The sequence below is a fragment of the Bombus bifarius genome, unplaced genomic scaffold (genome assembly GCF_011952205.1).
Source record: "Bombus bifarius isolate JDL3187 unplaced genomic scaffold, Bbif_JDL3187 scf7180000007980, whole genome shotgun sequence".
NCBI lineage: Eukaryota > Metazoa > Arthropoda > Insecta > Hymenoptera > Apidae > Bombus > Bombus bifarius.
The window spans coordinates 1,199,640-1,225,366 of record NW_022884365.1 but is presented as its reverse complement, the minus strand read 5'-3'; the positions used below and the strand labels follow the sequence as shown (position 1 = coordinate 1,225,366).

At 40.0% G+C, this 25,727-nt stretch overlaps 4 protein-coding genes across 5 annotated transcripts; 3 read left to right on the top strand and 1 right to left on the bottom strand.

Annotated features, from left to right (window-relative positions):
- Window positions 1-2,874: 2,874 nt before the first annotated feature.
- LOC117204781 lies at window positions 2,875-5,136 on the top strand. The gene has a single exon (XM_033442515.1). The coding sequence runs from the start codon at window positions 4,387-4,389 to the stop codon at window positions 5,134-5,136; it is 750 nt and encodes a 249-aa protein (XP_033298406.1). The 5' UTR covers window positions 2,875-4,386.
- Window positions 5,137-5,140: 4 nt separating this feature from the next.
- LOC117204779 lies at window positions 5,141-8,631 on the top strand. The gene has a single exon (XM_033442512.1). The coding sequence runs from the start codon at window positions 5,423-5,425 to the stop codon at window positions 8,471-8,473; it is 3,051 nt and encodes a 1,016-aa protein (XP_033298403.1). The 5' UTR covers window positions 5,141-5,422; the 3' UTR covers window positions 8,474-8,631.
- Window positions 8,632-8,707: 76 nt separating this feature from the next.
- On the top strand, window positions 8,708-10,106 carry LOC117204782 (uridine diphosphate glucose pyrophosphatase NUDT14-like). Its single transcript, XM_033442516.1, has 3 exons — window positions 8,708-9,270; window positions 9,535-9,608; window positions 9,776-10,106. The coding sequence occupies exons 1-3, from the start codon at window positions 8,828-8,830 to the stop codon at window positions 9,931-9,933; spliced, it is 675 nt and encodes a 224-aa protein (XP_033298407.1). The 5' UTR covers window positions 8,708-8,827; the 3' UTR covers window positions 9,934-10,106.
- On the bottom strand, window positions 10,001-11,894 carry LOC117204780 (beclin-1-like protein). 2 transcript variants are annotated; one of them, XM_033442513.1, is made up of 5 exons: window positions 11,713-11,894; window positions 11,332-11,492; window positions 10,860-11,272; window positions 10,297-10,785; window positions 10,001-10,220 (listed from the first exon to the last, which is right to left on the bottom strand). In XM_033442513.1, the coding sequence occupies exons 1-5, from the start codon at window positions 11,822-11,824 to the stop codon at window positions 10,103-10,105; spliced, it is 1,293 nt and encodes a 430-aa protein (XP_033298404.1). In that variant the 5' UTR covers window positions 11,825-11,894; the 3' UTR covers window positions 10,001-10,102. The 2 variants fall into 2 exon arrangements, with proteins under 2 accessions (XP_033298404.1, XP_033298405.1); XM_033442514.1 differs by having other exon boundaries at window positions 11,709-11,835.
- Between the last annotated feature and the right edge of the window lie 13,833 nt (window positions 11,895-25,727).

Here is a 25,727-nt window from a genome sequence, read left to right as displayed (position 1 = left end):
CAAATTTCGTCTAGCGCCGCGGGAGAGTGCCTTCTAATATCCTCCCGGTTGATTCTTCCTTGTTCTCCGGCATCTCCCATCCCCCTCGCTCCTTCTTCCATGCCCTCTGTTCCAGCACAGTTGGTTCGCCGCCGCCGGCCATCCTTTAGCATTCGTTGCACGACCACTTTTCTCCTGCTCTATGAACAGGTCCGTGTGTTCCGTCTGTACTTGTGTGCAGAAGAATCTGCATGTACATGTGTATATGGATGCGCGCGAGCACGAGCTCGAGGAACGTTCGTACTGGAGCGTGCAATGCATACTAGCACGATAGGTGGTAGGACGTGGAGGATGAGGCCTTCCTTGGCTCTGAAGAAGGTACCGCTATCGCCCTCTGACCTCTGGAGGCGAGCGAACGAGGCCTCCTTCCACTGGCACCGGTAATTTTGCCTTCGGTCCTGGCTTCCTGGTGCTACCCAGATCTAGATCATCGAAAATCGGAGAAGAGGGTCTCTCTGGTTTCGCGAACCTGGCTCTTCACGCTGAAGATTAACGTAGTAGATCGATTTAACCAAAGAGACTCCCTTGAAACTCTCTTGTGCACGCGATATTTCGATCGCCAAACAGATTCGGAGAGTCGATAGTTTGCTTCTGTCCTTTTGTTCTTCTCCCCCCATTTGTCTGGGATATTTTAGGAGGCACTACATTGTTCTGTAGACAACTCTTCTATTAGGTCAATTTACGGATGTTACACAAAGGAAGTAAATGTTCGTTGGTCTTAATGAAAGTTGGACCCTGAATGGGGACACTCACAGACTTTTACTTGGAAAACGGAAATCGGATGGCAGAACCAGGGAGTCGCTTCGCGGACTTTTCTCCGTGGGAATGGAACATTTACGAAGTGGCGTGGAGCAGAAGCACTCGCATTCCGAGGTAAATAGCAAGCGAGCCGACCGGTGCAACAAAAACATCGGACGTTAGGCGAATTCGAGATGAGAAACCGTTCCTTTCGAGAGAGAATTATTCAAATTGCCGATGAACCCGCCAGTTGGAACAGTATTCCGCGGCGAGCACAGTAACAAGTACGTAGAAGCGGTGGGCGCGCGCGCGCGAGCAAGCCCAAGAACAACTGGAAACGGGGAGCTCTGCAGAGGAAATAATGTCGTGGGATTGTTTCGCGCGCTATCAAGGTTTCAACGAGTTGCTTCGAGGCCACGCGTCCCTCTGGATGCTGAATAAATGAATGCACCGCTGGATATCGGACGACAAATGATTCGATAGATTATAAAATATAAATTGAATAAACGAACGTGAATAACTATCGAGGAAAAAATGTTTAAGCTGTTGCTAACTGCATTGCAATGTAATAAAGATTCTGTAAGAAAATATGATAAAATACTAGATATATAAAATTCTCCTAACTGAAAAGTGGAAATATAAACAGAAAGAAAAATTTCTATTAATGTAAGAAACTACATATGCTTCATGTAAATAACTACCTATAGACGCTACAGCAACATTCCGCAGCGTGCAATATTTTCTGAAATACCCTAATATAATACTATATCCTCCATGTTAAAATTAGTAGCAATATGTTAATCAAATAATGTTGGCTTACCAATCATAAACATGTATTGAATGTACAAATCATACCTACAGTGTTCAGATCGAAAATCGATATGTTTGAGGATAATGATCAACATCATCCATGTATATTATCCATGTATGTATAAATGAGCAAATCGTTTGCGTGTACAGGCTCATCATGGATTAGCAAGATGACTAATCCCAATACCGGACGTCGGGACAAGGGTAACCGCTTTCGAGCAATACCGAAATAACGGTTATCGGCGAGAAGGCAAATTAACCTGACTGGATTCGAGACCGCTACCGTGGAAAAAATCGCAAATCACAATGGTCGATCCTTAAGTGGCCGCACGGCATTTAATTTCACTCGAGTTCGCCGTTTTCGCTATATAATTCTGATCGTTGATACCGAGCCGCGAACAAAAGCAATCCCGCGAGAATCTTGAGTAAATAGCAGGCGTGCACGTCCTCCGGTTTCTACCACGATTTAATCGCAGTCAACATTATAACCAGGACAGCGATCATGTGTAATTTCTTTATAGACTCCGAAACAGACTAAAATGTGTCAAGGAATTCGAATAGTATGGTTGCGGAAACTGTTACTTATCGTTTTTAAAGTTGTTGGATATATGAAGTTATGATCCTGTTTTACGATGTGTTGCAGAACTTTCTGTGTAAATTTTATAAAGGCATGGTGCTATTTATTACGGAACAAACGCTGAAATCTTTCCTGGCATCGTATTTAAAATCGTGCACAAGTTTAAGATTATAAAGAGAGAAAACCAGTATCTTATATAATCCCTAACAAGACTTCGGCAACTTGTATTATCGAAGCGTAAAATGTGTTTTTACTTCGAACCAATTAACTCTTCAATTTATATACTGTACAAGCTCTCTTATATATTACAGACAGAATATTACCCGAAGCACCCTTTTTTTAACACTCCATATACCTGCTGTACCGATGCAAAAATAAATACTATTATTTTTTTTGGACACAAGCTGATAGCAGAACCGATACCATGAGAATTTTAGTACCGTTCTAAAAAGCAGCATGAAAATTAATAACCGTGGCCATAAAACGCAATTAAAAACAGTGGACGTCTGGCGACCAATTTTCGGCTTAACAAGCCCCCTTTTGAGGCTAAATACGATCAAATTAGTGGCCAGCCAGTTCGGTATTTATTTCCGGTCATCCGGATGCCGGTAACCGTTCGCGCGGATTGCGGCCCGCTTGGATTCCCAGGCAAGCGAGCAAGAAATGTCTCCCAATCCCGTCCGGAAAGTGATCATCGTTGCCTCGAGTCGCACGATTAAGGACGCCATTCTCCGTCTCCCTGGTCTCGCGACCAGAGAAAAGAAGCTTCAAAAACGGCCTGGTCGAGTGTCATCGTTGCCAGGTAGAAGATAAAATCGGCCAATCTACACAGAGACCTCTTTCCCCCTTTCTTTTTCTCCTTTTCTAAGGTGAGTCGATAAAAGGCGCTTTATACGAACGTTACTCTGTCCACGCGGTTGGGGACAGTGAAGAAAAGGGCAGCGACAAGAAGACGACGCGTTTTGAACGGTGTAGAAAGAGAGAAAGAGATGTTCGTTCGTTTTAATCGCTAATCGCCAATTACCTGAAGCGTCCCGCGCCCGAAACCCCCAGAAGCATTTTAACGAGCCGCCGTGTCGCCCGGTCCGGAATTTTACTTCTGCCTGGTCGGCTTCCAGAGCGTCTTCCGAACCAGAGGCCACGGCGCATTCACGATATCTCTTCTCTCTCCGTTCTCGCTTTACAAGCCTTCCTCGACCATACGACTGGGTCGCCCCTTTCCGGCTGCCTCGATCTTTACGTAGGATTCGAGTCTTCTTTCACGTGTGTGCGTGCGTGCACCCGTACCAATTAGCGCATACTTCGGCCCTCGGTGTTCGGCTGGTCCTAACGTTGGCCCAGTCGGTCGCTTTCGGTGGCCAGAGTCCAGAACAGAAACCGCGGCCACGGAATGGAACGAATCGTTCCAAGGTTGTTGCTTCACATTTCGGCATCTTCTGAAAGTCTTAGCTTCCGAGGAGAAAGGAAACTATCGCGCGGTTCCTATGACTGCAGGTTGCAACGGACGCAAATGGTCAGCTTGTTCGCGAACAGGCGGCGATTACGGATTATCACGGGCTGATGAGAAAGAATAGGGATGTAAAAGGTGTAGAGCTACCTGGGATTACGCGGTGTTTCGGATACACTCGACGACACCGAGTAGCGGGATTATCACGCGGCTAGCAAAAAAAGTGACGGTTTTGCGACGAGGCTTCCCTTTAGATTTTCGTAACGGTTCTGGCAAGCTGTTTCACGGCGCAAGATTAAGTATACACCACTGTGGGAGCTAAGTAATAACTGCCAATGGAATTAGAGACGCTGTACGGTCGCGTATGCTAGATGGGATATACGTGACTATACGTCGACGCGATTTTTATCGGTAGACTGATGATGGGATATCTATAGACACGGAAGCGAAGTATAGGAAGAGAGTCATTGGTGTATCGGTGTTTAGATTCCCCTTGGAGAAAATTGTCGTAAGAGATAATCCATCGACGCGCTAACTCGATGATGCTGAGAATTTGTAGGAATAAATAGATACATGTATAAATTCACCGATGTCATCAATCATACATCGTACTCGCGATTCGATTGTTACGCATTCGATCCGTCATTCACTCTCGACGTACTGAACCTCCAAAAATTCCCGGTATCAAAATTATTACATACATATAAAATATCATCCTACCTTCTTCTGGATCTTCTGTCGATGCTGATCATTTTCAACACCATCCAATTCCAAGATGTCCTGTTTCGGTGGTAGCGACGATCAAATCTACATGGTCGAAATCCTGATTCACAAGTTGACGTTGACAAAGAGTAAAATCAAAGACATCGGTGAATATCCAGTTACAGTGAAGGTCTCGTTTCTTGATTTCCCCACATTTGAGATTACGCAGCACGACTTTTACTCGGTGAAACCACCACCACCAACCGAGGATGGCACCTTATACTTCATGATAGGCAGAAGTTGTCTGTTTATCAAGCAACCAAAACACCTGGTAGCAGAATTACAATCAACTGCGATGAAAGTCGGTGTGTTTCGCCTTGGGGACACATATCCCATTGCTGAAACCGAAATAACGTTACCTGGTTGTTTATGTGATCAAGTAGCAATGGCTCAAAACGATCCAGAAAATCTGCCAAAACCGTTCAAGGTAAAAGGTAGTTTCAATCTGCTGGATCCTGGCGAAAATCCCTCAGGAACATTGGAAATGGAAATGAGGATGTCGTGTTTCGGTAGCTCGATCATGACTCACTATGAACTACATCCTAAGTTCTTCGCCTTTAGGAATAAGGACCGGGAAAGAGAGTTCTGCGTTAGACGCTTAGTACCATCTAGTTATCAGGAAGGCGTTGCTAAAAATATTTCGGAGTATCCGGATAGAACGACTCTTGATGAACTGAAAGGAAAGGCAAAAGAACAACCATCAAAAAAGAAGAAAGGAAAAGGAAAGGGAAAAGGTGGAGAGGGTGGAAGGCGAACCAGATAACAGCTTTTAAGAGCGTTATTAAGCATTAAGAGCGTCAAGGGAATTATTTATAAGATGATCACCTGATATAGGAATTCTGTTAATATGGGTTGCCATGGTAATCATAAGAGGCACATTAAATACAAAACTGACCGATTGGCGTGGTTAGGTATATAAATTTATTGGCCATAAAACGACCGCAAAATTAATGGCGCGTTTCGGCTAGTCTCTCCAGAAGTTCCCGCGGGTTCGCGATTCTTTTCTAAATTCCCGTGTGCAACGAACATCGAGCAAGACAAAACGGAAAATGGCTCTGAAAAGGAAAATTGTAAAATCGAAAGAGGAACAGCTCTATATGCTCGAAGTGTTCGCCGATCAAGTGACTTTAAGTCCCGAAATTATAGACATTAATAAGGATAATCTACTCGTATGCGTGAGATTCGTCGATCTGCCAGAGTATGAGATAAGTGTCCCTCAAAGTAAAGAAAATGATAATAATAAATCACCTGGAGATTCTAAATTTGGAAAATCGTGTTTGTTCGCCAAGACTCCTAATTCCCTGATTAGAGCTCTAAGATGGTCACCTATGTATTTAGACCTGTATCGTAAAGACGTTGCTTGCTCAAACAAAAATGGTGCTTTTTTGGGAACCGCAAAAGTGTCTTTGCCTACTTGTATGTGTAAGCATGTGATTGCTTCACAAAATGACACTAACGGTTTATCTACGCCATGTACAGTAAAAAATTCGTTCGATGTAACCGATTCTAGTGGGAAAACGTCTGGTAACATAGCCGTAGTTTTAAGATTATCGTGTTTTGGAAGCAGTATCATCGAGCAATTTTCTCTGAGCGGCAAATCTTTTATGCTGGAGGACTCACCACTTCAAAAATTTCTATGTCCTTATATTCTTCCAGAAAGTTCAAAGGTTGAAAAAGATCCGAAAGATGAAAGTGGTTTGGATAAATCATTACTGAAGCGACCAGACTCTTCTCCACGTATTCCAATGGATCATCCCGCTTTTAAGACGCTAACAATGGCCGAAAAGCTCAACGATCCCAAATATCGAGAACTGATATACAAAGCCTATCCAGATGAGCCGACGTGTAGCTGCTTGCCCAAGGATCGTTCGATACATCCTATGATATGTCCATCAGGCTGTACATATCCTTGCTGCATGAAATTAAGAAATCCCGATGTACTACTCAAGGACGAGAACAAACGCGTGGAGGATCCATTAGCCAATACTTACTGCGTTGACAATACCCTGCCTGCGTTGTACGTTCTGAAACAGGATTCTTCGTCTAGTAAACCAACTAGATTGAAAGGCGGCGGAGAAGTAGAGCAGATTTATCTGGATCCGTCTAGTTTCAGATGGATCAATTACGATACTGATCATCCCTGGTACAATGAAAAGCATAATATGGAAAGTCGACTAGAAGGTGGCGGCGAGGATAGAGATATGTCCAGCTGCAGCTGTTCCGGTGGCCCGGTTATGGTTTCGGCACAAGCAACTTCCCGAGATAACGACGTAATTCCCATCTTCGATGCTTGCACGCCTCGTATAACGTCGACTGGGACGACTCCTGGTTGCATTTGTCCTGGAAAAGATGTCAAATTTCCTAGAGGAGCTGCTAAATGTATGAAATCACCGTGTTTGGGGATAGATTGCTTGATTCGAGCTTTCAAAGATGCACAAGACTTTGTAGATTCCATTGGGAAAGTACCAGGATTGCCAGGACTCGGTTTAATGGATCCATCAGAGAGTCCTTATTTTGGTAGAGATATCAACAAAGACTACGTGCCTCCAGATCGACTAGCATCGAAGAGGAAGATACCACATGGGACTTCGCAACCAGCAGTAGCGACAACGACTCCTACTTGCACCGCTCCCTGTAGCATCAAACCTATGGACGATATGCGTCCTCACGTTGTTGCTTACTCGCCTTCGATTGCACGAGGAATCGTGCCGCCTCGGTTGGGAATCGTCCGCGAGGCTATACCTGTTTTACCAGAGGCCGGTTTACCAACCGCGCCTGTAAAACATAGGAAGAAGGAGGAGAAGAAGGACGAGAAAACGGACAAACAGAAGGAGCTCGAAGCCACGTCGTCCGCGCTGATGGACTCGGAGGTGGGTCCTTGCGGTGAACCGAGATGCAAATCGAGGAAAAAGAAGCCACCAGATAATGGTAGCGCGACCCAGAGTAGCACTCATGTCTTTTCTAAGACGCGGACCGGTGTAAAGCGTGCCGCCGCTACCGCGCCAAAAGCCCGTCGTAAAACGAAGAAAGGATCCAAACGGGACTTGAAGCGCCGTAGTCCGCACTCGAAGCAGGACAATCTGACGGTACACGCATCGATACACGATCAGCACCATGATGCTAAGACGGTGATTCGACGAAGTGCAAGGGAAAGATCTCTAGGACCTGGTGGTGATCGCTATGTAGCTGGATCAGGTATTATGACCTCGCAACAGGCATTTCCAGTCAGCAGACGAGTAATGCGATACGTCTACTTCGTTGGTGATTATTATCCTGGGATTCACTTCGGTCACAGAGACTGTATCGACATACCCATGAGAGTCCCGGCTAACATGGGTTGGTTATGGAACACGATGGACAAGGCGGGAAAATTGAAGCCGCGCATTGGTTGGAGGCCGGGTGCCATTGGCCGCTATTTGTACGAAATGCTGCAAGATGCGAAGGATGTCTCTATGGATGAAATAGAAGAAGAAAAAGCGGGAATAGAAAGAACTGATCGTGCTCGAGCCGATCGAGGAAAAGTCGATCGTGGAAGAGCCGATCGTGGCAGAACCGATCGTGGAAGACTCGATCGCGTAAAAATCGATCGTGGAAAAACTGATCGCACCAGAATAATAGAACGCGCGAGATCAGCACCTTCGCGGCCAAAGAGTGGCACAAGAAGACAGAGAGCCGGAAGAACTATGAGTTACCAGTCGATGCAGAAGCAATCGAAGATGGAGGGAGAAGATGAAGGATCGGGATCTCCACCGACTTTACATATTCACAGGAAAGATGGCACTTACTATGTAACGATGTATCCCATTAGGCAAGAGACATCTGCCGAGCCTCGTTTGTCCGAGCCAATGAAACCGCTGCAGTTTAAAATCGTGAAGAACAAGGACGATGCTTCTATCACGTCTAGCTCGACGGCGTCTGATATGGAAATTGAATTCTCTCCTCCCGCAGCTGTAACCAGGTATCGTAAAAAGCCTGATGTTGTTCACGTTGATACCCAGGTTCGTCAGCAGGAAATTATAGACGCGTACAAAGCGGAAGAGTTTAGGAGAAAGGCTAGAAGAGGACCTAGGAGGGAAAAGAAGTTGAAAAAAGAGTCATAAAAGAGTTAAAAAGAATTCGTCTAAAACCGAACATTGAATAGTGAAATTTGAAACGTACGATATGATTACAGCATAGAATAGATAGAAACTTTTTGAACAATGGTACAGAGTGTTGGAAAGAATACATTAATACCGTTTGATATATTCTTATCTTACCTAACACAGATAGTGGAATGATTTATGAATGTTACTTGAACTTGAAACTATTCTAATGCAAGTTTGAGACTGCGCATTTCAGTTTGGTATTGAGTGCGGCATCTGCAGGTCTTCAGCGCGCATGTACATCGAAATATTACCGACGGGAGTTAAACGGTTGAATTAAATCGAATAATCAGTTTCTATAGCGCATAAGAAATGGATATAAAGGCACAAGAGAAGCAAAATAAAAATATACGTCGAAGAATACTCGATGTGCAACAATTACGTATAGCAGAATGTCCATCGGATTCACCGTGGATCAGACCCGTTCGGATACATTACCAACAAGATGGCGAACAGAAAGATTGGGATGTGGTAAGAGCACATGATGGTGTGAGTATAATTATCTTCAACATCAGCCGAAAGAAACTAGTGTTTGTTCGACAATATCGCCCAGCGTTCTTTTATACGTTTCTTCCGGAGAAACAAGGCCCGGTAGATCTTAAACAATATCCACCGTCACTGGGTTTAACTTTGGAACTTTGCGCCGGTATTGTGGATAAAGATAAACCACTTGTCGAGATTGCGAAAGATGAAGTAAGAGAGGAATGTGGATACGAAGTGCCAACAGAAGCCTTTAAATATGTCATTACTTTCAGGTGTGTTAATGGCAAGCATTTATTGAAATTTTAAAATTTTGTTGAGTAAGTTGTAGAGTAAAGAGTTGTCAATATTTCATTTCGTGATGTAAGAAATAATAAGTGAAATGTCATAGTGTCTGTATACACGCATGTGCTGTACCTTTTTATTCTGTCCATATGTAGAAAATGTTTTATTAAAAATAATAATAATAATAACAATAAATATATGTCATTTGTAATTTGTTATATTTAGTTATTTATTTTATTGTGGGTTGATTATAGGTATGTTTCCACTTCAGTCTGCAAACATACACTGTTTTACGTGGAAGTTACAGATGAGATGCATACACATCCTGGTAAGCTTAATTATAAATATATTTGTTTTCAATATTCCTCTATTTCTAAAATTATATTAGAAATAACGATACAAGCTTTAAATAAATTTATAATGTTCAATAAAATGTTTTTGAAAAAATCTTATGTCTTTTATCCTTATAAGTTTGAGTAATTCATCAAATTAAAGGAGGGGGTGCTGCATCTGAAGGTGAACTGATCGAAGTGGTGGAACTAAGCATCCCAGAAGTAAAAGAATACATCAATTCTAAGGAAGTTCAAAGTCCACCTTGTTTATTATATGGTGTCACCTGGTTTTTAGCTAATAAATCTCAACATTGTTCTTAACTTAGAATCAAATATCTTTCAAACTTGTTCAAAATAAGTATTACTGATTGGACTCTAAATAAAAGGATTATCCTTTAACTGAGTTTATTTACAAATAACGTGTATGTACATAAATGAGTGTAAGAGAGATGTATCAAGACTGGATGAATTTGCATAAATTAACATGAAGCTAATGTTCAGCCTCATCTTTTGTGAATTGGGAGCTAACCCAAGCAAGGCCCCATTTTAAATTCGTTAACAAAAATTTCAATGCCTTGGTCCATTGTTCTTCTGAATTAAATTGTATTCTGAAACGCAAGACATAGAATACATTCATCAAATAGATATAATTGAAAAAATCATACTGATATAAACAATAGTTACTTGATGGAGTAAGAGTTTCCTGTTGCAGAATCTTCTATCTTTCCACGATCCATTCTATATGGAAGACAGAATCCACTGTCTCCTTTTTCCACTTGTTCTTTAAATTGTTGCAAGCAATCAAGAAATGCCACCATTGCTGCATCAAATTTTGTATCCCACAGAAATTTAAATCCTCCACTTCCATATAATGGTAGTTCTCTGTGTTGATCTAAAGCTTCAATATAACTGTGATTACCAAATGGCACTAAACGAAAACGTTTAAATGTGAGATTCATTTTTCTAGCAAGAGCTGTTAATAGCAAAGTGGTCTGTCCCCAAGCAGCGTTTATTTCACTCCAATCTACTGGTGCACTTGGTAATCTACCTAACCGGAAGGAATTTATAGTTCCAAAGTGTCCTGAGTGCCAAATATGAAATGTAGCATTGAAAACGTTTGTTTTCTTCAGTCTCTCTAGTTGTGAAGCAGCATAAGCTAACTGACACTCCAAGCTAAATAAAATTATTACTGTTAATGAAACAGAAATATGAAAGGTATATTTAATGCAACAACTTGTCATTATTACCTACGGTATTCATCTTCTGCTAATATGAGATCTCTTTTGTGTTTTGAATATTCCTTCCAATACCTTTCTTCTTCGCTTTGTAACCTTTCCCTTTCCCTTTCTTGTTGAGCTATGGCATTTCTGGTAGCAATTTCTTCCTTTCTCAATGCCTCTAATTCGCTTATCATTCTTTCTTCTTCAGATTTTACATCTTGCAATTCTTTTGTGAGAGTTTCCATTTCTATATCTTCATGACCCTGATGTTGTTGCTCTATTTCTAATTTCTTTAAGTACTCATTATAATCTGACCATTCCCCTTCAGTCATTCTCAGTTGTTGATCCATTAATAATAAAAGACTATCCGTACATTCATCACAGAGTGGATGATCAGCACAACTACTACTACTAAGGATATCAAACAATGTTGCCCGTACCTTCAACAAATAAATTCCATTAATATTTCTCGTAACTAAGTAGTATAAATTTTAAATACCTTTAAATGATGACTTAAACTTTCTGTTTCCCCAGAGTCCCCAACTAACATGAATCCATTTGTTCCATTTGCAGATTCAGTTAATTTGAATGGTGGCACTAAATGTTCCATACTTCCACTTTGGGGCTCTAGCTCACCCACCACATGTTGTTGAATGGGAACTATATTAATAAAATTAAATTAATATAAATTAATATAAATGAAATATTGATGGTGAATATAATCACTCTTAAGATATAAATAAATCATAAAAAGTCGTAGAATAGCATAATTTAAAAATACTATTACGGGGAAAAATGTTATCTCATTTTTCTTCTTAATAGAGATAAAATAAGCAATGAAACTTATAAAGTCATATAGTTCGAAATAGAAATTACCTACGTGAAAGTTCGGCTAGCGTGTGTTCTCCGAGATGATAAAAACTTGGATCTAGTCTGAGAGGTTGTAGACATCGTTGACACGCAAAACTCACATTACTTTTCATATCAACCATTTTGATGTTTGGTTATTGAAAAGTAACTTCGGCTTCCGATGAACTCGGTACACTATTTATAAATACGCATTTGACGCTTGGAAGACAGGGTCAGCTGATTTTACTTCTAGAATCTTCCGCAAGGAGACGCTGGTATCTGCGTGTATTTTCTGTTTGGCTTATAGAATTTTGTTTTTACAAATAAAATTAAAACAAAAAGATGCTGGGGAAAATTATTAATTATAAATTATATTAAGAAAAACATAAAAAGAAGCACACAAATTACGTATACTTTATACAACAAACTTTTATTGTACACAAATGTCGCGGGAAATTAACTTTTAACAATAACAGAGGTAAAATTAATATTTTTATAATTTTTAATTCAAATTTTTTGTCTGAATATTATTATAACGTAAAATAAATTTAACAATTTTCAAGAAAATACCGCTTATTGAACTTTAAGTAACCAGGTTGACCAACGTTTCCAATATTATTCTAAAAATTAGAACTGGCCGGAACAAACTACGCGCGTCATCTAGCGGTAATTCGTAGAGTAGTACGAAATTGGTAAATTAAACTGGTAAAAATGTAAAGAAAGATTCTCTTGTTATCTTTTATGCTATATTTAACTATTAGGTTGTATCGTTGGAGAGAAAATTACTGGATACTGCATCTTATTGCAACAAAAAAATAATATAAACATATGTATAAAGTACTATTACAATTTCCTACTAATAAATAATTTTATTTCGTATCAAAAAGAATATCGTCTTTAATTATCTTCTCTGTTCATTATTCAATTTCATTTGTTTGAATTTTAAACAATGCACTACGAAAATATTGGATATATTTCTGATCTTTTTCAGGAAATGCTTTACTCATGTACGTATATGCATCTTCTAAGGAGGAAAAAGGGAAATATTGAAAATTTGTTATTGCTCCTAGTCCCAGACTTCATAATTCGTTGACTAGGAGAATATCTATGACGTTAATATTTCAATTTTTCGCGCGGATGCGCGAAAGCAGTCGCGTACCATCCATCCAATAAGGGATCGTCTAGGCGAAGCTCTAACGCGGACAATCACTCTGCTCACGAAAATTTATGCGTCAATATGTATTATTCTGTTTGAAGTAATTTCGACTACATAGTATTTTTCTGGATATTCTATTACTGTTTATTGTTTATTATTACCCTTGTTTAATAAGTATGTGTTTATATAATAGTTTCTTGGATATTGTTATCACGAAGTTATACATGTATATGTATAGTTTCTTGTTCCTTTTCCCTTAAGTATGTATTTCATACTTTTATTTTCCAATAGCTTCTGTCATATGGTTTTGAGACAGAATTTGAGTTCGTTTACTTTTTCTTTTTTTTTTTTTGGTGTAATTAATTTCGCTCTTATACATTTGTTTTAAATCTTTGATTTTCTTTCCCATTAGATGATTTCAGAAATTATTTCGAAGATGCAGAGGGCGCCCTGACAATTATCAGTCAATTCGGTGATTTTGAATACAGATTTGCTGACGCCATGATTTATCGTAATAAAGGTAAGAGATATAACGTATACGAATTACTTTTATTTAATTAATAATTATTTTTAATGAACAAACGCGTAATATATTTTATATACAATTGATATATGTACATATATACCAAATATGCTCTTCATAACACATAATTCATATATAATATAATTAAATTATAAATAATTTTATATTTCATTCAAAACGTTAAGATGAAAGTGGAAAAGGTTAAAGAAATCATTTTTATAGTTCTAAAATATTGAATCATTTCTTTATTTTAAATTATTTCTTCGCACCAATCTATATTGTAAAGTAAAATTGTGAATAGTTTAATACAGTAGATTTTTATATATTATGGATTTTGCTACTTTACAACACGAAAACGATATAACTTTTTTATTTTGTTCCGTTTCACACGTAAATTCTTTAGTGTAACCACGCCACTGATACTTTATGAACAAACCTTTTAAATGCTCAGACACAAACATTGTCGAATATTTATAGAATATCACATAGCTTATTTCTGAAAAACATGTTTCGCTAAAAACTTTGATAACAAGGTGCAGTATAATTTTTAAAATCAGTTATGTTATCTTTATGCTGTTCTTATATATTTGACACTATACAAAGATATTTTATAACATTTACAAATAGTATTTTACATGTATTTATATCTATTTTAAATGCGTAATTCGTGTCGTAACATTGGTTATGTTAGTTCGTAAAATAAATAATAGTCAGTTCTGATAGATTTAGAAAAAATAGCAATACTTTTCTAAATAAACGTTGAATTACTAAGTCCTTATTATTTTCAGAGAATTTTTGTGATCTTGCGCGGTCAGTAGAATCAGTGTTTGCTGCGTAATAATATTTTCAATTATATAAATTATATAATTAATAATTTTTTTAAAAGAATTTATAATTTCTTTAAATACATTTTAATAATTGTAAATTCAATTAGAATTCATACGCAAAATTAGAGTCAGTGTTTGCTTGCCGATTTGTATAAATATTTCTTTTAAATGTTCGCTTTCGGTATTAGAATCAGTATTTCTCTCAAGAAGACCTAATCTTTCCAGGAGCCAAAAATAGTATGCATCTTTGTATATACAATAGCAATATAGTAATGAAGAAATAAAATGTGTTCGAAACTTTGAAAAAGTTAAAAGTAAACATTTTGTATAGTTTCTACTTCTATCATGGGGTCAATGAGTCCTTTGTGATGACAACCTTTGTGTTGCAAGATCCAAAGATGTGAGTATTTTTTAATATTGTACTTCAATTAATTCTATTTTATTATTATTAGGATTTCAATTTTCATTATTATTATCACTAAAATTTAGTTGTCACAAATTTTCAACTAAAATTTAATGTCTGCGCGATATTTGTCCCTGGGCTATTGCAGTACCGAAGGCAACGTTCTTCGTATCTGATCGTGAGTCGCATACATTTTTGTTCCTCCGATCATTCAATCATGACGTGCGATAAAAGGTCCGAATCAGTACGGATGATTGGTTAAATCATGTAGATTTTATGATTTTATGATGAACAAAATTTTAATGAGCATAGTGATTGCGAGACTAGAGAAACAGAAGACATTATATAAGCGATTTATCATGTACCATTACGAAATGCAATTCAGTTACAAATTAATTAATTTTTGTGCCATTCGTGAGACAAACGCGTTTATTTATGTATATTGTGTTATGATTTTTGATTTTAATGCTTATAGCTTCAACGTGTTCATATTATAAGACGGTAAAATTAAACTTTGGCCAGGTCGATGGTCGGTATAGTAGGGAACCGGGAACTGGTAACCAGCTTAGGTATACAGGGCAGCACAGATGATGTACAGAAGTATGGCGATTGGCGAAATACGTACGAATCGAATTGAAACTAGGAATTAATAAATTTTGTTATATCTATATAACAAAAGATCTTAATAGTATCTCCATTATTAATAATTTATCTCTGTGCGTGTTAGTTTTCATTATTTTTTAATCATTTATTTTATTATATTAATAGTACTGGTAATATTTATCAATATTATATTATTGTAAGTTATTGTGATTTTTCATTATTCATTAATAATTTATTTAATTTATTCATTTCGAAAATAAGAAATTCTCAAACTTTATACATATTATAGCACTCATCGGTACGGTAGAAAGTAGGTTGGTACTATAGACGAGTTTGTTGGTACATCTTCACAATAGGCACATCGACACACTGTTTTTCACAAATTTTATAAGAGGGCAGTAACAGAGTTCCTGGTTGCTTCTGCCCTCTATACGGGAGATCTTTAAATACTTTTAATTGAGAGGAACAAAACAGGCGATAAAACTTAGCATACATTTTTTAAATTCATCATTAATTCCATTATTTCAATTATTGTATAAAATTCATGTTTCCCATAATGAAAAGTGGTATTCTAACTCCGAACTGCTGGTTCCAAAGATTCTTTCATTTCATCCATTTCAACAGACAATTCTCCTCATTCTAAGCAGACATCCAAGCAATTACTTCACTATTCTTCCAACTACTATAGTCTATCACGCAATTCACAAAATCTCTCAAGAAAGAATACTACAAAAATGCAACAAATTTGCCCAAGGTTAATCTCCGCGTTTTTAAAACTCTTTAAACTTAGCGAAAAAAGAAAAGAACATGAAAAGAGAAAGAAAGAACAAGCTAAATCCTGAACATGTCCACGAATCCAGCGGCGTTTAAAAAGAAGCAGGATATCTGTCGGTAGGGCCACGCCCGGTCGCCAATCACAGCCAGTACCGAGCTTCGACGTGGATCCTTTGTGTCCTCCGGACCCTTTTAAGTCCCTCTTTCTGACTCTCGGGAGCCCAGGGACTCGGTGGCCATCTCTGGACGTCCATTAAATACAGAAATGAGCCTTCCAAGAGCGCCACGAACGGGTCGAACCAGATCCTCTGGTCGGGGCCCCGACCATCGTAGGAAAGAACGAACCGGCAGAAAATAAGAAAGTGCAAAAGAGAAAGGCTATAGGATAAAGAAGGATAGAGCCGGGTCAGACCGGGCCACGTTTAGCTGAGGTCGCCCCGGGCCCCCAGACCATTAACAAGGAGCGGAGCAATTTATGGACCGGCTCGCTCATTTCCACTTTATTATTATTTTCTCATCTCATAGATGGTCTTCTGCATCGTTTTGTTCCGTTCGTACCCTCGGCACGCTGTTCCTCTCCACGTCGTAGCGGTCGTTCCCTCTTCTGTTTCCGTTTGGCCCTCTCCTTCTCTCCCGGAATTAATACCCACGGCGGAACCGGGAGAGCCGGTGGCGCAACACCCGAGTCGTCGATGAGCCTCGAATGGAACTCACGGCCGGGCAAAAAATTGCGGAACGCGAAATATTATTGCCCGGGACCGCCTCTGCTCTCTCTGCCCCGACCAACCGTCGATAATGCCGTATAGCCGGCCGTTCCTCTCTTTCGCTAATTCCACCGAGTCTTCCACTCTCTGCCCCCGGAAGTCTTCCATTTTTACCTTTCTTCGACGACCGCGATATCGCAATTATAACGAATCATTCATTATATCCGATATAATACAGAATTTAATAAGCATTATGAGCTACATACTTGCTTAAAAAGCAATATCCTCTAGTCGTTAACAATCAACTTGAAACACATCTTTCTACCACTACTGTAAGGGGGCTATATGTGTTAGTCGATTTGTAACATTCGTTTGCTCAATGTCAATCGTAATGATTAAACGTTCGTTGTCCCAACGATACCCAAGAGTATGCAACCGAAGGAAAGGATCAAAGGGGTCAATTCGGAGTCGGCGTACACGATCGTCGAACACCGTGGCTGGCGAGGTACAGAGCCAGCTTGGCGACCGTGCACGTCGTTCTAAGTAAGTAACGTTTCTCGGTGATATAACCTCGCGTGACGGTGTGCCACCACTCGCTCCGATAAATCCTCGGTGCGCGAGTTAATTTTAAACGGTCACGACTTCCAGCGGCGATGACAACGCGGTGTACGCCAACCTTTCCCTACCGATAGTCTGCCGTCAGCATCACCCGCGGCTCGTTCAACCTCTATCGGCTACAAACTCGAAGATGAGCTCTCCATTTTACGACTGGGGGCCACGGTGAATGCGCGGACGCACGGTTGCTGAACGAAATAGGCGGCTTTCGTTGCCTCTTCACCGGGATGGAGGTGGACCGAGTCTCGCAAAGGCTCCGATCTCCTTTACCCTTATTTCTGCTTCTTTTTTTTTGTGTTATTTGTTTAGTCCCTCGCGGCCAGTCGAGCCTTCGTTTTCGCCGTTTTCTATAGCTGGCTCGCCCATTGGCGCAAGGGTAGTTGTTATGAAATTAGCATGAGCGATCGGGCCGAGGCTACGTAGGTAATCGCTTGCAAGGCTCCACGTTGGGATTGGATAAGCCGGTTGGAACCGGATGCTTTGCCCTGTGCCGCCAATCGTGAGCCCGAGACGGTACCATCGCCACGTCCCATTGGGCTGCAACGATTTACGAGCCTTTTGCCCCCAACGTCTTTGCACCGTCGATGAAGAAGATCTTCCACTCTTTCCACGCACCCCCGTGTGTTCCGTTTCGGCTTCTTCTTCATTCCACGTACGCCGTTGCAATTAAGAGTTCCGATGTCTCAATGGAAGCTGCGTGCCAAGATTACACCGCGGACCCGAGCTATGCATCTCTGAACGACCAGCTCGTTCGGTTAACTAATTGCGTTCATTAGGCGATGTCACTTATTGAGGGATTCTTTCGATCGGGGCTGGATTGTATCGTGCCAGGCGAGAATTTTCGAGACTTTGACTGACATACCCGATATCCGTGTGTTATGGTTCTTAGATTAAGGATATTACAATAGACGCGTGTTCTGCTGAACTATGGTTTCGACGAATAAACCGAAACGATAAAATACGAAGATTACGGAGGAAAAATACGATGAGTCATATTTCCTATTTTTCTTTACAGAGAAGCGGCTTTTAAATTTCGTTTGTTTTCAATTTTATGTCGTCGTGTTTCTTCGAAATTTTTAAAACATTGTTTGTCATAAAATTAAGATATCAGAGACGTTAAAACGTTGCTTATGTTAATAAGTATGCTTTTGACTTCTGCAAAATTTCGTCAATTTCTCAGCTATTTTTAATCTTTGTTTAATTTTTAGCTACATCTTTAGGCCAGAACAGACTTATATTTTTGATAAATTCATAAAGCCAGTTCATCGGAACACGCATCCGTTGTAACCACAGCCTTAGAAACGAATGTTAATCATTTAAGAAGCCTGATGCGTATTAATGCGATATCTGGCCTGTTTTTAATTAACCCTCTGCCTCGATGTTAAGGGCGGGGAAAGTATTTCGATTCGGACAGAATTCCTCGAAGTACGTCGCATATATTTGCATACAGAAAGATTCAATTACGAACACAGAAACGTTGCATCTGTTAATTTTTTTCCCAACTGGTGGCAATTTTATTGAGACGTGTATTTATGCCTCCTATAATTAAAGCAACGATGGGCGACCGTGTATTCTTCCTTATAAATTACGTAACACGTTCATTTGTTACTCGTTTCTTATTCCATGTCGTACCACCTATGCTATATATTACTTCGCTGTATTGTATTAATTGATAAACCAGTTAGGTTAACCTGCCAACCCTATATACATTCTATCGTACACCATCCATATTGGTTCTTCGTAGAAAGGAAATAGGAAACTTTCTTGAAGCTACACATCGTACTTTCTTTATAAAATAGTCCACAACTCGAGAAACGTATTTTTCCAACACAAAGTATTTCTCTAACATTCTCGTTCAAAAGATTTTTCTCCCCGATAAATTCTACACACCAAATGGTATGACATTTAAATACAAATACGTTTCTTAATCGTGTCCGTTTCGGAGCAACACATTTACTAGGAATCCGATTTTCATCACCTACGATGTTGTATGTTAACAAATAAGTTTCATACGGCACCTATCTGTTTCTATCTTATAAAACTTCGCATATGCAGAGCATAGGGGAAAACGTAAGTGTGATCCTTCTTGTCTTCCAAAATGTTAAGTCAAATACAATAATCTAAACCAAATAACTTGCAGCTTGTAAAGTTTGTTTCCGCTTTATAAGTCTGTCATCATTGTGCAAGGGGAATGTAATACTGAAAGCTCGTATCTTGCGACTCGTCAAATTTCACTAACGACATTACTTAGATCGCGCAAGAGGTTCCAGCTAGTCATGATCTTTCTACTTACAGAAATGCCGAGCTTTCTCAAATAAAGCGACACGTTTATCAATCCCCTGGCAATTAAAAGGCAAAATCACGAAGGAACGTTGCTCTCGCCCCTTTCGAATTCCCATCGTTCGTATTTAATTACATACATATCAATAATTAGAGGGCAGGGATGGCGAGCGCGCGACGCTCGATATCGGTCCCGTGCATCGGCCCTCATCGTCCGATATTATCGTCCAACGAAACTAATTACACGCGCCGTGGCCCGCAATTAATACGCGTCGCGGGCCTCGCGGATCCTCCCGTCGGAATTGAGTCGTCGGCCCTGAACGGATTCGTTCCAGCGCTCTCGTTTCGAACGAGAGCCGAGATCGGTTCGTCCGGCGTTGCAGGCCTGTATTCGACCCTTTTTTTGCGCGGTCCCCGGTGAAATTTCGTGGCGTGGTCCATGAATGGAATCCAGGGGCCGAACGACAGTAGCTCGAGCTGCTGGAGCGACAGAGAAAGTCGTTTGACGTTTGACATGACTCGAACTGACAGCCGCCTTGTGTAAGACAGGAATCGTGCATCGTGAAACTGACACTCCCGGGGTCCGTGGCGCGCCCGTCAGGGGACCAAGATGCGATTTTGGGACCGTCGGGGATGATGGATTCCCGTCACGCGTACCATCCTCTCGCGGCCACAGTGGAAAGCTTCTGCTAGGCGCTGTTGGTTCTTCTTCTTGTGTTTGGTCAACGATGGAACTCATCAAACTCGTCAAAGTGGTGCATTTTACATTTTCTCTTTTACTATTAGTAAAAACGTGAGAGCATTTTTGATAAAATGAATGGCAATGCTTACTTAGGAACAGTTATAATTATATATAGAGTGGTTGCAGAGAGTATTTTATATTAAGTATTACGTTATATTGTATTACGTTATATTATATTACGTTATGTTGTATTACGTTATGTTGTATTACGTTATATTGTATTACGTTATAATATATCACGTTATATTATATTACATTATATTATATTGCGTTATATTATACTACGTTATGTTAAATAACGTTATGTTATATTACGTTATATTGTATTACGTTATATTATATATCGTTATAATGTATCACGTTATAATGTATCACGTTATAATGTATCACGTTATAATATATCACGTTATATTACGTTATATTCTATTGCGTTATATTATACTACGTTATGTTAAATAACGTTATAATATACAACGTTATATTATATTACGTTATAATACAGAACATTATATTCTATTACGTTATTATATATTACGTTATATTATATAACGTTATATTATATAACGTTATATTAAATAACGTTATGTTATATTACGTTATATTGTATCACGTTATAATGTATCACGTTATATTATATTAGGTTATATTATATTACGTTATATTACAAAGAGTATTATATACTGTTACTTTTAAATGATGGTTTTTTCATTTAACATTTCACCTTCATAGTATTAAATTAAACTTTTGTAGTTGTATGAAAATATATAACGCTAGATGGTTTGAAATTTAATATACTCGAATCTAATTGATCAGCATGTAAACGTCTTAATAATTACAATCGAATGTTTTCATTGTAGATTTATACTTTTCTTAATTAGAGAAGTAAGTGATTTATCTTGATGCATTTTTGAGATATAATAAGAGCTAATTCTGTGATACTATGTTTACTCTCTACGTAGTAGGGGTCGGATGATATACGAGATATTGGAAAGCATGAAAACGGTGCAAAACTGCGCAATTGCATTTGATATTTTAAAGAATTGTCATATTATTGCATATATGCACCGCATGTATCAGGTAGAACTTGAACAAGAGGATTCTCTAATAAGATCGTGCGATAACGGCGAATTGAATAAGCGCAAATGACATGCAATAGTGCTTCGTCATCGGAGAACGTATTCCAAATAAACGTCGTACAAGAAATCTCACTTCGTGTATTCGTATCTATATGTCGATCTCTCAGGTGTTTATATGATTAATTCATTGGATCATAGGTGTCCAAGAAGGAAAATTGGTGTAACGTTCACACCAATCGTTGAGAATAACGTAATTCCTGGTGAAACCGGGATTCTGCATGGTGTGACGTTATCTAAGCGTAGATCGATTAATTTCATGCTACAAGTTCTACGTTTGACAGCTGACACGACTGGAAGTGACACCCGTTGTTGGTGCACGCGTATACCCGTTCACGCAACACGCGTAAGGAAAGGGAAACGTACGGACACGCACAGACAAAAAGAGAAAGAGATAGAAACGAAACGGTAGGGATTGTTTTTTTCGATCTGTTTGGGACCCCTGGTTGGAACAAGGCCCGATTTGGATGATGGATTCCCGTCACGTAGCTCGTTCGCTAAACGTCTCCGGTGAAATTCCCTTGATACATCTGATGCGCGTATACGTGCCGCTATAAACGACGTTATTATCGATAATCTTTTATGTAATTCCTTGGCGAATTGTTGACTTACGACTAACAGCTTGTGCGATCTATGACTTCCATGGTGAACGACCAATCGATGTTCCTTTTCCTGCTTTAGGCACTGTGACATTTAGAAAATGATCTTCCTGGTATGCTGCGATACTTATAATTCGTTTAGATAAACTTCGTTGGATACTTAATGAGAGGGAAATGACATTTCTGGTCATTCGGTCTGTTCTTGCGCTTTAAGTTCTACATCAATGTAACATGCAATATTTTCATTCGTACAAGGAAAACTTCTTTTTACACGTTACGGTACAATTTATTACGCTACAACGCTAGTTATTTTTGTTGAGAATTGTGGATCTTAGTCGCCGAAATATATGTATAACACTCACATTACACACATTAGAAACGATATTAAAATAGTTTCATATTTATTTAATATGTGATTTACAAGATATTCGTAGATACACATTGCACGTGTCTCAGCATTCTTTTTGTCTCACCATCTTTTTTACCACCATGAGTACGGAACAGTTGCATTCTTCTGTTCTACGAGACGCTGCGCACACATATACTCCCACACACACTCATACTCATATATGTGTGTCACTACTACGCGGCTAATCCAGTATAGCATACAAAATTACATATATCTCAATAATTTTATTTGAGTAATATGATAAATACGCGTTATTTTTATTCCTTCGGTCACACAGCTATATTTCAATGAACGCAATATACTTAATTCGAGACGACATATTTAAAAGATTTTTCGTAACGCAAGAAGTCTCCACACCCTCCAATCTTCCGACCTAATCCTTGCTCCTTTTGACAAGCCCTCGACGATCATCAAGATCGAGGTTCCTAGCGGTTCCAACTCGAACATCGTTCACCTCCTGTCCAGTGATCCACCAAGTATCCCGGTTGATCCTCGAACAGGACACGGTGGAAGCGGATGTTTACACAGGAGACAAAAAGCCGGCCACAATGATGACGTTACGGTTCCGTTGTCGATCTGTCAGCCTCGCTTACAAGCCATAACGTTGCCCCCTCGAATGATTAACCGGTCTTTGGTGATCGGATCGGTCTCGTCGATCGGATGAAGACCCAGTCAGTAAAAAGGAAGCAGAAGATCAAGACGAAGAGAAAGAGGGAAGAAAAAAAAGTCAGAGATCCGATGGTCGAGTCGTTTTCTCTGTCGAAGGGGCGAGGAGATGGTGAAACGAGACCGAAAACTGGCTCTGGTGGCGAAGATAAAGCGCGAAAGAGCGAATCGTCGAGCTTCCGACGGTGTTCCTGGTACGTGTAAGCATAACGCCGCGAAGGAAAGGTCAACGAACGAAGGAGGAACACGACCAGAACCCCGTGGCGCGACGCCGCTCGATCCAATCGCCCGACAAGATTGATGGTTTCTTAATAACCGAGAAAAACCGGCGAAACGATCGACGCAACGCGGCACTCCAGGTGGTCACAATACGCGTTACCACTCGAACGACATGGTTTTTCGCCGCTGACAAGGACCATTTTCTCTGCCCACGTCTCTTGCTCTCTGGGCACCTTTCACAGTTATACTGGCGGTGGTATAACTCTTCGGTTATGCGAAATGGAGATCAATGGACTCGTCGCGTGATAGATTAACGTGCTCTTTCTTCGGAGAACCGTTGTAGATAAAATAGTTTTTAAGTTCTCTTTCTGTCTATTTCAAGTGGCTAGATACATACGTGTTTCAGAGACGGAGGCTTTTAGGTGTTCCAATACGTCAGTAGTTTGAATAACCCGATGTTAATATCGTGTTTTCTGATAAACTTACACGAGAGATACTATCTTATTATGTAAATTTGTTTCGTAGCTTCGTACTTCGCGTGTCATCGATACTTGTTGGTAATAAATCGAAGAAATTGAAAAAGCGGATCAGGTAGGTACATTTTCTAACCAGGTAACGCGTTTGAAATCTTTAGAAGCACGTAGATTCTTTTATTTCAGTATGTTAGTGGATTTTTTCGATCTCTTTTACCTATCCTTAACGTAAAACACTGACAGTCGTACGAAAAAGTTAAACTTGGACAGAAATTTATTTTACCTTCTAAATATCACAAGTACTTTACTCTTGACATTTTCTCCATTTTTAACCCATTTAACAATTAACCCATTTGCATTGTACAGAGCTACATTAAATTTGTCCTTATCGCAAAATATATTTCTTTTATTACATATCACAGACACTCTGTACATTTTTCTATATTCCACAACTCAGATTAGAACATTAAAATGTTGATAAATCTTGCGAAGAATTCAAGCTCGTGTTCTTCGTGTTCACAAGCTGATTATCTCAAGATTATAATCGAAACCGTATGTCAGTGTCTGCAAGATTATCGAATCCTGGAAATGAAACTCGGCGACACAGGAGGGATTTCTCGGTGAGATCGTTGCGAAGATCGTGCGAATAATTCGTGGCGCTGGATACCGTGGCCAGGCGCACACCGTGTTACCCTTTTTTTCGATGGGCGCCGGGGGAATAAGAAGAACGAGCAATTTCGCCACGGCCGCCGCCTACGTCGGTGCTCGAAACGAGCGGGACAGCGAAGTCAGTTTGGTTCTTGTCACATTCTTGTCAAGCGGGACAGCGTGCCACGTCAATCTCCAGCTCGCTACGCTCCACCACGTTGTCCGCCTTCTTCGTCTTCGTGCGGCTCCACAGCACGAGAGAAAGAGAGGCTGAAGCCACGAAGCCTCTCTCGGACGGATGGATGGACGGACAGTCGGACAAGCGCTCGATGCGTCAAAGAAAAATATAACCGGCTTCCCTGACGCAGCCAAACTGCCTCATTAGCCCGGTTTACCCGCGAAGGCGTACCGTTCTGAGACGCCCGGTCGGACACTCGACTCTCCTCGATTCTTCTCTTTTCATTGGTTCTCAATCGTTTGCTTTCGCGTAATCAACAGAGATGAAGACGAGTCGAGTTATTGAGAGATAGATTAGTGTTCTTGAGGAGCAAGTATAACGAGGATAAAGGAAATGTTTTTAAAAGATATTGCTTCCGAGGATGATTGAAAGCTGAAGAATTTCCAGTTGGAAAGTTTCCTGACAGCTATTGTCGGAAACGTTCTTTCCATTATGTGCATCTTCGGTAAATTTAATTAAGTAATATCGACAGATATTCGAAAGTATCCTATTAATTAGGCAAGAGTCGCCAGGATAAAATGGGAATTATATCTTTCTAAAAGTAACGACGATATTGTTCTGCACATAAATAACAACACGGTGTTACCGATATTATTTTTCAACGATTATTTGTCACCTGGTATCAAAAAAATTAATCGTTGGTATAAATATTATCGACCGAAGTATCTATCAAAGTAGAGACATCGAGGCTGTACGCGAAACGACTGACAGTTATCAAGGCATCGTTCGCTCGATGAAGTGGAGCGCGAGATGGTGGAAGTTCGGCCGCCAGCTCGTCGCTTTGGACAACCTTCATCGACGAGTCGGGTGTGTAGGGAGCGGAGTGGAAGAGGCCGCCGAAAAATACGGCGGCGAATGGGCCCAATTCATCGCGGCCACCGCGGCCATCGATCAATCCGTAGCAACGAGGGAAAAGGGGCAAAGGGAGAGGCGACTGGAAGAAGGAAGCGACACGATGCGGCGAAGGTAGCCGCTCGATGTTGCATACGGAGGGACATTAATTGACACGAGGTGGAGGCGGGGTAGGGAAGAGC

Excerpts from the sequence above, each read along its gene's own strand:
- LOC117204782 (XM_033442516.1), top strand. The coding sequence starts at position 8,828 with ATGGATATAAAGGCACAAGAGAAGCAAAATAAAAATATACGTCGAAGA. Across the intron at positions 9,271-9,534 it reads AAATATGTCATTACTTTCAG|GTATGTTTCCACTTCAGTCT; the intron begins GTGTGTTAATGG and ends GGTTGATTATAG. Across the intron at positions 9,609-9,775 it reads TGAGATGCATACACATCCTG|GAGGGGGTGCTGCATCTGAA; the intron begins GTAAGCTTAATT and ends ATCAAATTAAAG.
- LOC117204780 (XM_033442513.1), bottom strand. The coding sequence starts at position 11,824 with ATGGTTGATATGAAAAGTAATGTGAGTTTTGCGTGTCAACGATGTCTA. Across the intron at positions 11,273-11,331 it reads GTTTAAGTCATCATTTAAAG|GTACGGGCAACATTGTTTGA; the intron begins GTATTTAAAATT and ends TATTTGTTGAAG. Across the intron at positions 10,221-10,296 it reads GGAAACTCTTACTCCATCAA|AATACAATTTAATTCAGAAG; the intron begins GTAACTATTGTT and ends CTTGCGTTTCAG.
- LOC117204781 (XM_033442515.1), top strand. The coding sequence starts at position 4,387 with ATGTCCTGTTTCGGTGGTAGCGACGATCAAATCTACATGGTCGAAATC.
- LOC117204779 (XM_033442512.1), top strand. The coding sequence starts at position 5,423 with ATGGCTCTGAAAAGGAAAATTGTAAAATCGAAAGAGGAACAGCTCTAT.